The 11694-nt window shown below is 43.3% G+C and overlaps 1 protein-coding gene across 1 annotated transcript; it reads right to left on the bottom strand.

Moving 5' to 3' along the window:
• On the bottom strand, positions 297-9225 carry LOC110404484. The gene is made up of 11 exons (XM_021408823.1): positions 8959-9225; positions 7839-7973; positions 6752-6876; positions 6348-6416; positions 5333-5446; positions 4930-5045; positions 4368-4423; positions 2881-2933; positions 2154-2281; positions 1803-1959; positions 297-796 (listed from the first exon to the last, which is right to left on the bottom strand). The coding sequence occupies exons 1-11, from the start codon at positions 9160-9162 to the stop codon at positions 664-666; spliced, it is 1290 nt and encodes a 429-aa protein (XP_021264498.1). The 5' UTR covers positions 9163-9225; the 3' UTR covers positions 297-663.

Here is an 11694-nt window from a genome sequence, read left to right as displayed (position 1 = left end):
ACTATCATGGATGCTGTGATGAATATGGCATCTATGTTCAAGTGAATGATGAGATATTCAGATTATCATTGAAACTGAACTACCAGACTCTGGATTCCCTACACACAACTGAAAAATGTGTTTGTATCACATACTTAATTAGCCTATACATAAATGCTATTCCTAGAAGACACCTCAATTAGATGTGTTCTCTCCTATTCCTTCCAGTTTGACCTCTCATACAGTTAAGGACTACCAAACAAGGTAGTTTCCTGTAGTAGCTTATGCCCATGCTTTAATGACTACACCAACCAGAGTTCAGAAAGATAGAGCTTTTATTTCAAAAGCAAAGCTGCAAGAACAGAGGAACTGCTATGTGGGTCAGAGATCCATGTAGCCCTGTGCCCTGCTGTTCACACCGGAGAGCAAATGACAGGTCAGGAAAAATACCAAAAGCCTGAGCACAGAGTGATCTCTTCTTGTGCACTCTTTTCAATCAGCCGTGCAGAGATTTCCTCTGAATTGCCTCCAGGCACCATGGTTAGCAACACTGCAGAGAAATGTTCCTCATTTCTCTGCAAATCCCTTTATACCACTGACCTCTGGAACATCCTGTGACAACATGTGTCACACTTGGAATTGCGCATTTTGCTGGAGATAACACTTCTGGAAAGCTGCTGCCTGCTACCACCACTGGGACAAGCCTGCAGGTGCTCTGGGAGGAGAACCATTGCTCACCGGGCACGGGGAGGAGAGGTCTGGGCCGTCGGTGTTGGGACCAAGCTGCAAATTGGGAACCCTCTGGGCGGCTTCATCCCTGCAAGAAAAGTAGCAATGCTGAGTGATGGGGGGGAAGAATCAGACCGCCATCTTTTAATTTCTGACATGGTTTTGACCTGGAAGCAGATATAAAAAAGGAGTCTACGTGGATTTTGTCAGCATTGCCATATGAATACTGCCTAGATATCTCCCAGATGGGTCATGGATGGAGTGGAGCAGGTACCTGGCAGCAGCTACAGGCCCAGGTTTACCAGTGTGCCTTTTTGGGGTGTAGTGCCCTATTTTATGTGCTTTAGAAATGTCTGATTATCGGAAGAAGCTGAGCTCCTCATTTTCTGAAAGTCATCTATGGCATCTCCTCTGACAGCCAAGAATCAGTGTTTGCTTTTAAAAGCAATCTAAATGAAAACAAGTAAACTTGCCTTTTTTTTATTTTTTTTATGAGAGAAAAATTCAAAAGGGAAAAGGCTGCAGTAAAAGATTGTGGTAATCATGTGGCAAGGGACACAGCAGTTCACTGAGAAACACAGATTTTGTGGATATAATCCTTTCCCCTATAAAAGGCATTGCTATATTGATTTGCTGAACATTTATCTGTTCTGTGCTCTATTCTGACACATTTTTGTGTCGACAAATTTTGCCTCGTAAATGGCCAGCCTGCTGTTAGGGGTAGAGGATTCATTCTATGTGCCACATTGCCTAAAGATCCTCTTCGTAATGCATCCAAGGACTCGTAAACCTATATGGAGACCTATATAAAGACCTATATAAAGCTATAAAGCAAGCAACTGAATAAGTGTTTATGGTTTGTTTGCATACAAGAAGTGCTTGTACAATCCTTCTTTTTCAAATTACATGTATTTGTAAAATTAATGAACGCATCAAGCATTAAACAAAGAACACTTCCTTATGCCAAACAAAAAAATGCGTGTGTACGCATCCATTATCTGTAGAGCGGTAGCTACATAGGTCAATACAGGACAATGGGAATTCTCTACCTCTTCTTCCTTGTAAAAAGAAAAAAAAATCTGTAATTATTTTACCTGTAATAAAATTCAGCCAAGCCCCAGCCTTGTGTTAACCCATTCAGTTGGAAATCTGCAATGCACTCATGGAAAACGCCTCTTCCAGTCAGGCCATTGTATACCACAGGGCAAGCTTGCTTGTCCAGCCTTGCAGAAACATCAAAGTGCTTGCCACCTTTGATAAATGCAAAAAGGGAAGAATGTCTCCAGCCTTCAATTGTATTTAATCTCATTAATTCACAAGATCTACTACTTTTGCATATAGATTTCCTCTTATGCTTTTCCAAAGAGCAATAGTTTTCCTCTTTGCTTTGTGAATTGAGACAGATCTTTGATCGAGGAATATTTTCAAAACTATGTGTAGCTTACCAGCAGTAAAACTGACTCTGTATTCATCCTTGATTACACCATCATCAGCCATCTCAGCCAGCGAGGCGTTGGACCACTCAATCCCAGCCTTCTTCCCATCAGGGAAAAAGACATAACCTACAGTGAGGCTGAAGGGGAAAGAAATGGAGTGGAACAAAGGTTCAACCAAAGCTCAAATGAACCAACATGCTGGCCTTCCAGGGGAGTTCAAAGTTGGGTATGGCCTCCATCCCTGGCAAGCGGCATAAAAATGGTTGCATTGTGGGATCTTGCAAATGTTGGGCATGGGAGGCCATGGAAGTAGGAAAGAAGATGAGGATTGCAGGAAGGAGAGGCAGGTCACTTGGTCACACTTGGTCACAAAGCTGAAGGGTCAGGAATGGGAAGGTCTAAGCTCACCACCATTCAGAAGCATAACATTACGTTCAAAAATAGCTGCAAGTGCTCAATTCCCACCTCTTAGTCATCTAGACAGTAAGACAGACAGCTGCATCAGCCAAATAGTAATTGAAAGGAAAAGAAGTAATTGGAGGTGAAAGCTGTCCTTATAACTAATTGCAGCTGGAAAATTGGACAGAGGGAGTGGGGACCATGAGAAAGAGGGTGCGGATGGAAATCTGGCTAGGTGGATTCAAAGCAAAAATGTGCATACAGCTTTCTTGCTGAGCAACTTCTGTCACCTTAGAGATGTGTGTTTTCATCAGGGCAAACTTCCTTGGTTACTTACTTCGTTGTGGTAGCAGGCATGTTTATAACTGTTAAATGTGCTGCGGTCCCATCCTGCAAGACAGAGATAAAAGAAAAGCAGTCTCATATGCTGACTTGACCAAGAAGACACTGGATACAACTCAGATTATACAGCATACTATTACTTTGTACTTTTAAAATCTAAGTAAATTTTCTCTGAAAGCATGGCTGCACATGAAAGCCCAACAATGTGAAGTAGATACACTAAAGACAAATTAAGGACATTAAGGACAACTGAAAGTCTACAGAAAGTAGATATAGTAGAAGGAGGGAAACATTAACTGCAAAAACCTCAGCTAGCTGTGTTCAGAACTGCAAGGCCACCTCTCAAAGTTGACCTTTCTTTGATCAGACATCTCTTCTAACCTATATTATTCCATGCTTGAGAGGAGCATACAGGAAAAATGTTAAATAAGAAGGAACTGGATTTTCATGTTTTTATTCGCTTCTCTTCCATTCCTGAGTCTGAATTTCTTCACGCTCCACTTGGGCTGCTAGGAGGTAAATATAAGCCTGTGTTGCAAAGTTTTACATGTACAGACATTGAGATGTGAGGACTCCAAATTTCAATCAGTGATTAACTTTAATTGTTTCTTAATAAACAGTTAGATGGCTTTTAATTAGGAGGGGAAGAGCAGCAATTATTTTGAGTCCTGAATAACTATGAAGAAAAAGGAGAGGTTACTGACTGATTATGCACATCACAGTGCAAAACCACAATCTTATTAAAAGGTACACAGGCATAAGTTAGATCACAGCAGCAACTGGATCTGCACGTATGTGGGACTTTCCAAGGTGTGTTTTTCTGCCGGCCAACATGTATCTGGGCAAGAATTTTTATTCTGCCTTCAGTCTCAGCTTATGTAATGCTGAATATAACAGACTTTTTTACGCCTGTGCTGGCAAAGGAAATGCCTTTTCAGAAGCATCTGCTCAGGTTGCATGCCAGCCTGGAATGCCAGGGTTCAGAATTTCCCCAGGCTGTGCTCTCAGCAGCCACTCCTCCAGCACAACCACCACAGCAAAGCAGGGAATTAGAGCTGAGCACAGGCAGAAATGTTTGCTGACTGCTGTCATGAAGACTTAAAATGCCTTCAAATACCTCAGGCTGTGAATCAGCACAACATCATCTCCACTGAGCTCTGGGTATCTGCAGCAGGAGAAAATCTGTCCAGTAAAGCTGCCTATTTTTTCTTAAAAAGCCAAAACAAACAGTTTCAAGTTACCAAAACATTTTTTTTTTGTAGTTAAGCCAGTGTAGAAACATTCAGTTTTTAAACACTTGGCTCAGCTTTTGAGATCTGTACCCAACACTGACATGTGCTAATGGTGGCAACAGTTAGCACTTCTGACTGCACACTGGAAATGCTCCCAATGTATTATGTCTGGATATTTAAATATAACTGATAAATTCAGAAACACCAGTAGTGTCATGGTTAAGTAGCATACTGGCATGCTAATACCTACCTCAAAGCGTGCCAAAATCATGACATAACGGTAAATCTCAGACCAGTTGCGGACACCTGCAAAACAGAACAAAATCATTCAATGTAAAGTATGCCATCGCTGGAAAACATGAAGTAACAGTATCTGACTTGACGTTGACTTTGGATACAGTAGCCCTGCAGTAACTGATACATTCTGAGGATGTGCTAGTCTCCAAAACAGCCATGGAGTAGTTCTCTTTTTCTATCAGTTCAAGGCCATTATAGTTGAAAGGGAAGCAGAGTAACAGATCGAGTCAGACTGAGAAAAGGTTTCTCTTGACCAAAACTAGGAAAATGTCATAAAAGATAAAATTAAATTAAAGTTCCAAGTGTGTCAGCTCAGGAGGCTGAATGGACCACATGATCACCATCACAAGTCTCTACAGTGAACTTATCATCCCTCCCTTAAAGAGGAATACTGCTGCCCGGAGGAGCACCAGGCTTTAAGGAGGTGAGGAGGTGGGGATTAGTGGTTCAGAGTGAATTAATGCCTACTGGGATCTACTGGGGCCAAGCGAGGGGAATATTTCTGCTGCTGTTACCATAAGAGTGGCTTCGAACACCTTTGAGGGAAAGTTTGGTTTTCTCATGATTTTCTATTTCAATTTCTCCAACAGACTGGCCCCACTGCTCGTGTCGGAAATGTTGTTCCCTTTGTCTGGAACAAAGAAAAGACTGAATCAAAATTGGCAAAATCAACATGGCTACTATTAGGGAACCTACAGTGCCAATCCAATGGACGTGCATCCCAGAAATGAAGGAGAGGTTTCAGAGCATCTAGATCACACCTATGCCAGATCCATTAGCAAGCACTTTCAGATTTCTCCATTATTGCTGCAAAATATCTGTCAGAACACACAGGCATACTCTGAAGCAGTCTGTAGTGTAATTATAACCAGAATTATATATACTATAACCCCAGAAGACATTACTCTTGCCTCTCACTTTTTGACCCTTTGGAAGAACTCAGCGGTCCATGGTTCCTGAGCAAAAGCACGGACAAATGTGCTGGGGTGACTGTCATCACTGAAGCTGAAGACTTCTGTAGAGTTCTCCCAACTAGAAAAAGAAGGGAAAAAGCAAAAGCAATTATCAGCTTGCAGGTCGTATTAGGCCAGGTTGTGAACTTGCTACTTCAGTGAGAATCTTTGCATGTTATGGTGTTTGAAAATTTCTGATTTCTTCCATTTTTAATATGTTATTCTTTTCAAGAAAACAAATAAAAGGAAACAGAGAATGGGTACAATGTCCTGCAGAATGGCTCGGCAAGGGTCAGCAGATTGCCTAGGAAGGGAAGCTGGAAGGGCAGAGCCGCAAGTAAAAGAATGATGCTTTCTCTCATTCAGTCTACCCAGAGGTACAAATGCAGCATGATGCCAGAAATACCATGCTACTCCGACAGAAAATCATTTTTAATTGGACAAACAGTCCATAAATTATTTGCACTGCTGGGAAGCAATGGCAGAACAAGCAGAGACGAGAAAGGCATGAATTACTTTGGGCACGTGACCCTACTACGGAAACAATAACTACATGGGTAAGAGAAATAAAGCCACAAATAAATATTTTCAAATAGAGATTGTGGTTTTGAGGGTGGTTATCTTGTATACTGTTTCCTAGTTGTATGAGCAGAGCTTTTATCCAAATACATGCTAGAATCATTCTATGACTGTAGCTTGGGTTTTGTTTCTACTATTAACAGAAAAAAAAAGGCAAGAAACAATGCCAGACAGGACAAGTGTATTTTGAAACCGTAGCACCAAAATCCTTTTAAAGCAGTTTCTTCAAAGACAAATACACCAGACATGGAAGTCTTTAGTGTGATAACCCCCCAAAGAACCAATAGTAAAGTTCCCACTATGCAGTGAGTTTGGTTTCATTTCCTCAAGAGTATACTGAAGAACCAAATCTTTAACCACAAACCCACAACACAAACCAAAGCAAATTGAAATGCACTTACTGAAAAGAGAATTTAACTGGTATAAGTTCTCCCTCTTCTTCACTCCACTGCTGTCGGTAGGGTCCTTTTCTGTAAGGGAAAGCACCATAAATTTGTATAACTCCAAAACAAACGACTGAACATTTTTTTTTTTGTATTTGAAAATGGAATCAACAGAAGACAACGCAGAAGAATGGTGTCATTGTGTGCTAAGGAAGGACAGTAACTCTCTATTGCAGTGAAGAAGCAGAGAACAGAACTGGATGCAGATATTACCAGCTGTATTTTCATTGCATAAAAAGCAATGCATGCTATTGTATCAAGTAGATTTTGGCTCAAGTAGGTTAATTAGTTTTCCAGGTAGCGTTCAAGAAGCCTTGATGTGTATGAAGCCTCGTGTGTATGAAACCACAGTGCTGCAATACCTGAGGAATCCATCATAGCTTATTTTCCAGCGTGCTTCGAGCTCTAAGTATTCAATAGTGAGCCCTCCTCCACTCCAAATCTCTTCAGATTCATCATTCACCATCATGTTTGGATGTTGTGGGTGCTAAAGAGACATTTCAGGAAAACACTTGTTTAACCCAGTTCTGCAGGTTCAACACAGGTGAATTCCCAGTGTGATGGCCTTCTGCAGGAGTAACATTTGATTGAATTGGCTTTTCAGTTCCATCTGCTTTCTGGTAACCACATATTGGAAAAGGAAGACTGCATCTAAAACATCAGAGTTGCAGATAGTTTGTTATTGCTTCGGATAATACAGCTGAACTACTTGTGTGAAGGAAAGCCACTGTAACTGCCCAGCTCAAGCTTACATCCAAGCCAGTGCAGGGCATTGGGGGGTAAAAGTTATTTTTAGGCTGACTATGATGAAACAGATGATTTTGTTTAAATGTGATTTAAATTTTTAGTGCATGCAAGTTCTCAAAACTTGTCAGCTGCTCTTTGAAAAATATGTCTCATTTCCTAAGGTTGTCAGCTTCCTAAAGGAGATCTTATCCCTGCTGCTATAAGGAAGGGTATAGGACGGTCCTCAACTTGGCTGCAGTTTCAAATAACAAAGCCACAAAATAGCACAGTTGTACTGTTACATAGTACTAGGAAACCAAATAATGCACATCAATCTTCACTTTTCTGGTTTACTGTGAATAGGATACCTCCTGGTCATGGCTACTTAGCAAAGCAAATTGTAGCTGCCTTGTAACAGCACTGATGGTTTAGGATGTTAATCATAGAATCATAGAACTATCAAGGTTGGAAAAGACCTCCAAGATCATCCAGTCCAACCATCCACCAATTGCCAATAGCTCTCGCTGAACCATGTCCCTCAGTACAACATCAATGAAGACACAGAGAAGACCATGCATGGTGGTGATGGGTTGAATGTTGGACTAGATGATCTTTGTGGTCTTTTCCAACCTTAGTGATTCTATGTTTCTATGATTAATTTTCACTTGGGTTGCTAGCATAGCAATAGGAGTTAAGCTCTGCTCCTGAATGCCCAGCACTTACTTCAAACTCTCCTACTCCATCCACCCTCAGGAAGAGCCACATCTCACAGATGCCATTGGGACGCTTGGCAAGACGAGCAATCACAAAGCTCTTGTTGGTCTCCGCAAAGCCTGTGAAGTAAACTGAATCAAGTGCCTAGGGAAAAGGAAACAGATCTCAGCTCAGGCTGGGGAGGGGGGGAGAAAGTGAGCCATGCTTTGTTTTCTGTGTTTCTTCTCAGGAACTGGATTTTACTTTCACTTTCTGTATCTAATACTGCATTGTTCATTAACTAAAAAGCATTATTCCTTTCTTCTTTGCCCATTTCCTTGTCAGGAAGAAGAGATAGAGCAGGTTTAACAAGGGACCATAATTACTGCATGATAGCCATGCAAGGTGTGCTCCTTGCCACAGGAAACCCAGCACTTCATTGCCATGATTGCCAAGTAATGGCAATGTTAACAACTCAAGTTTCAAAAATGATAAGGCACAGAAATCCACAACTCCACTTCTACCTGCAAGGCACAACGAAGGTAATATGCCCACATTGCCCTCCCAGAGATGTGTTTAGGGGAGAAAAAGGGTGCAGGTTCCAAGGTTGGGTAGTGAGGGAAGCTCAGCATTGGGATGCAGGGGAAGGAGGCATCCTGATGCAGGCGGATGTAAGGTGCTGGGGTGCAGATAATGTGGAGGGGTGCTGGGGGAATGGGCATCCCAGGGGATGGAGGTCCTGGGGGTGGCATTTCATTGGGATGCCGTGGGCATCCCAGAGGATGGGGGTCCTGGGGGTGGCATTTCATTGGGATGCCGTGGGCATCCCAGGGGATGGGGGTCCTGGGGGTGGCATTGCATTGGGATGCCGTGGGCATCCCAGGGGATGGGGGTCCTGGGGATGGCATGCATTTGGGCAGGGTGTTGGGGAGATGGAGTTCCAGTCAAAAGAGTGCCATAGAGATGGGATGCTGAGGAGATGGGGCTGCCAAGGAGATGAGGATGCTAGGGAAGGGAGTGCCAGGGAGGTAGATGCCAGGGGAAGGAGTTCCAGAGAAAGAGGTGCTAGGGAAACAGGGTGCCAGAGAGATAGGGTGCCAGGGAAGCGAGTCCCAGCACTGGAGCTGCTGGGGCACATCAGGCCACTCACGTGGGGGTCGGGACGGAGCAGGCGCGGCCTCCGGGGCTCCGCGGCCCCTCCGCCGGCAGCCCGCTGCCTCCAGGCGCCGTGGAGGAGCAGGAGCCCGCCCAGGGCCCAGCGCTTCAGCGGGACCCAGGCACCGGGAGCAGCTGCCCGCCGCGCCCCGAGCAGCGCCAGCAGCGCGGCCGCCAGCAGCGCCAGCAGCGCCAGCATCGCGCAGCGGAGCGGGGCGCGGAGCGGAGCTGCAGCCGCAGCCGCTTCAGAGCGGGGCCGATCGCTCCGTCCGTCGCCAAACTCCGCCTAGAAGCTGCTTACGGGCTCGTCCGGGCTGCCGGCGCGCTGAGGTCACGCTCGGAAGTTGCATTTGTTTATTTATGTATTTATGGACTTGTTACCGCTAGTATTACAGTTACTACCATTATCGTAAGTTGCATTTGCTCGGTTTATTTATTTGTTTGTTTATTTACTGTTACCGTTACTATCCTTGTCATTCTCATTATTTTCCCGAGAAACATGATCTCAGCACACATTTTGCACAGCTGTACAGAACTGAAGCGAAGTTCAGGCATTTGCCCTGGAGCGGGCCAGCCGAGTTCTAGGGAATCCTCCCGCTTAAATGGTGTGGTGCAGGGGATGTGGCTTCTGTGGTTTCCTCCTTCCCAGAGCAGTATGTGGCCCTGAGCCTTGAACCTGAAGCTGTTCCCAGCTCCTGGGTTGGGATCTCCGTTCCTATTTTGATTTCTGGCCCTGTTTCATTCAGCTTTTAGCTTCAGTGGGTCCTTCGCATCATTCCACTGCCAGCTGCAGCCAATGGGCAGGGAAATGGCTTGGCAGCACTCTTCATCCAAGCCATGAAGCAGAATCTCAGTGGGCATCCTTTCAGCCTCCTTGGTAGATACCATTTCTGGAAGCCTTACTTTTGATGCCTCTTGGCTCGCCTCACAATAGATCTTTTTACTCCTTGTGCAGTTAGCAAGCATTTTGTCTCATTTCCCTACATTAAGTTAGATCCAGTCTCTCAGGAATGGCTGAAGTGTAGCTGATCTTGCTTTGAAGAAAGACAGGGCTCTCAGATGCCATGCTTTCTTTAGTTTTCTGAGTTTGGTCTCCCCATTAGCTCTACAGACTTCTCAGTGGGTGCACATAGACTTTTATGGTACTGATGTGCATTTACTCTGCCTCTACGATCACGTATCTGTCTATCTTTCAAAAGTATTGTCTTAGATGTTTGTTTTATCTTCTTCTTAAAAATCTCCCTTATTTGTACAATTTCCCTTTTCTGAGGCTGGACACAGCTGTACTGTATCGCTTTATTGCCGTCAGTGGACATCAAAACTAGAAGGGAAGGAACTAAGAAGTAGAAGGCACCAATGAGGTTCAAAAGCTTATTTCTATAAATCATTATTGCTTGAATTAATATTCAAGGAGCGAGTGTTAAAGTTAACTACCTACAGTAGAGAGAGAGCCAGAGAGACAAAAAGGTGATTTTCTTATTTCAGACTGTGCCATAGAATGGCTAAAAACAGCCACAAGATAGAATATGTCACAGTGTTATCACTACACCTGCAGCAGAGCAGATAATGGCTCGGTACAGAGTCAGGCTGCAATGGAATGTGTTATGAAGAACAGCTTTTATTTTTAGTTCAAATTTAAAGAAAACATTGACACAAAGCAATATTCAGTGAGCAAGAATCCACACAAATGACAAATCTTTGGCACTTTACAAACATGCATAATTAAACCCTAAACAGCACTTGTTGTCTTGAGACTTGCCTATGGGAAATGACATATTCTGCTGAACTCTTTTTTTCTTATGCTATCTGAGAGCAGCTTTACTGCGCTTTGCCAAACCATTGGAGTCCTTATACAAATCATTTGAATGTCAGTATTTGCATTTCTGAGGGCAGGAATAACAACAGGGCATGCATATTTCATGTGTTTCTCTGATATCTGAAGTATTCCAAAACTCTCCCAGTTTAAACAGTGCATTGGTTAAGGTACTGCGGCTGTCTCTATGGAATCTGTAACAGAGATAAGCTCCATTCCTTCCTATGAGGACAGGAAGCATGGAAACAATTTGCTTTGTGCAGCATTATTTTTCAACATTTCTTAGGTAATCTGTTGGAAGACTTGAAGTTATCTCTGACAAACAATTTATCTTGGCAGCATTGTTTGCTGTGGAAGTGGTTCCAGAACAGCAGGACTTGCAGAAGAACCGAAGTCCTGACATGTCTGGTAATGTTTTTAGCACAGCAAAAACAATGTTGTGCATGTTAAAACAAGGCTGCCCAAGCCCTGCTCCACGCACTTAGCAAAAATGTGGGGAGTAAAATGTGCAACTGATTTGTTTGGTGTTGAGTTCAGGAGGAAATGAAAAACCTGCACAGTGATAAAAATACAGAGAAGAAAGCAAGATGAATTTCAGACTTTATGGTTAGCACTGATTTGCTGCCTTGCCCTATTCAAGCTCTCTTGAGCGGAAATCAAAGCTTTCAAGAAAAAAAATGCTTCATGGTCTCTAATCCTCAGAGAGCTGCAAATGAATCTAGATTCTCAGAACTACATCCACCAACACCAGCAAAACTCACATGTGTAGTACAAGACCCAGATACGCCTGAATTTTGAGAAGGCTCTGGTCTGGGAGAGAATGTCCTAGTTTCAGCTCGTATTTACGTCACATGACATTATATGTGATTATTATACTTTTTAGTTGCTAAACAATTGCTTTATCTATACTATTTCTCC

The sequence above is a fragment of the Numida meleagris genome, chromosome 10, assembly GCF_002078875.1.
Source record: "Numida meleagris isolate 19003 breed g44 Domestic line chromosome 10, NumMel1.0, whole genome shotgun sequence".
In the NCBI taxonomy this organism is placed as follows: Eukaryota; Metazoa; Chordata; class Aves; order Galliformes; family Numididae; genus Numida; species Numida meleagris.
This window is presented reverse-complemented; position numbering and strand designations above follow the sequence as displayed.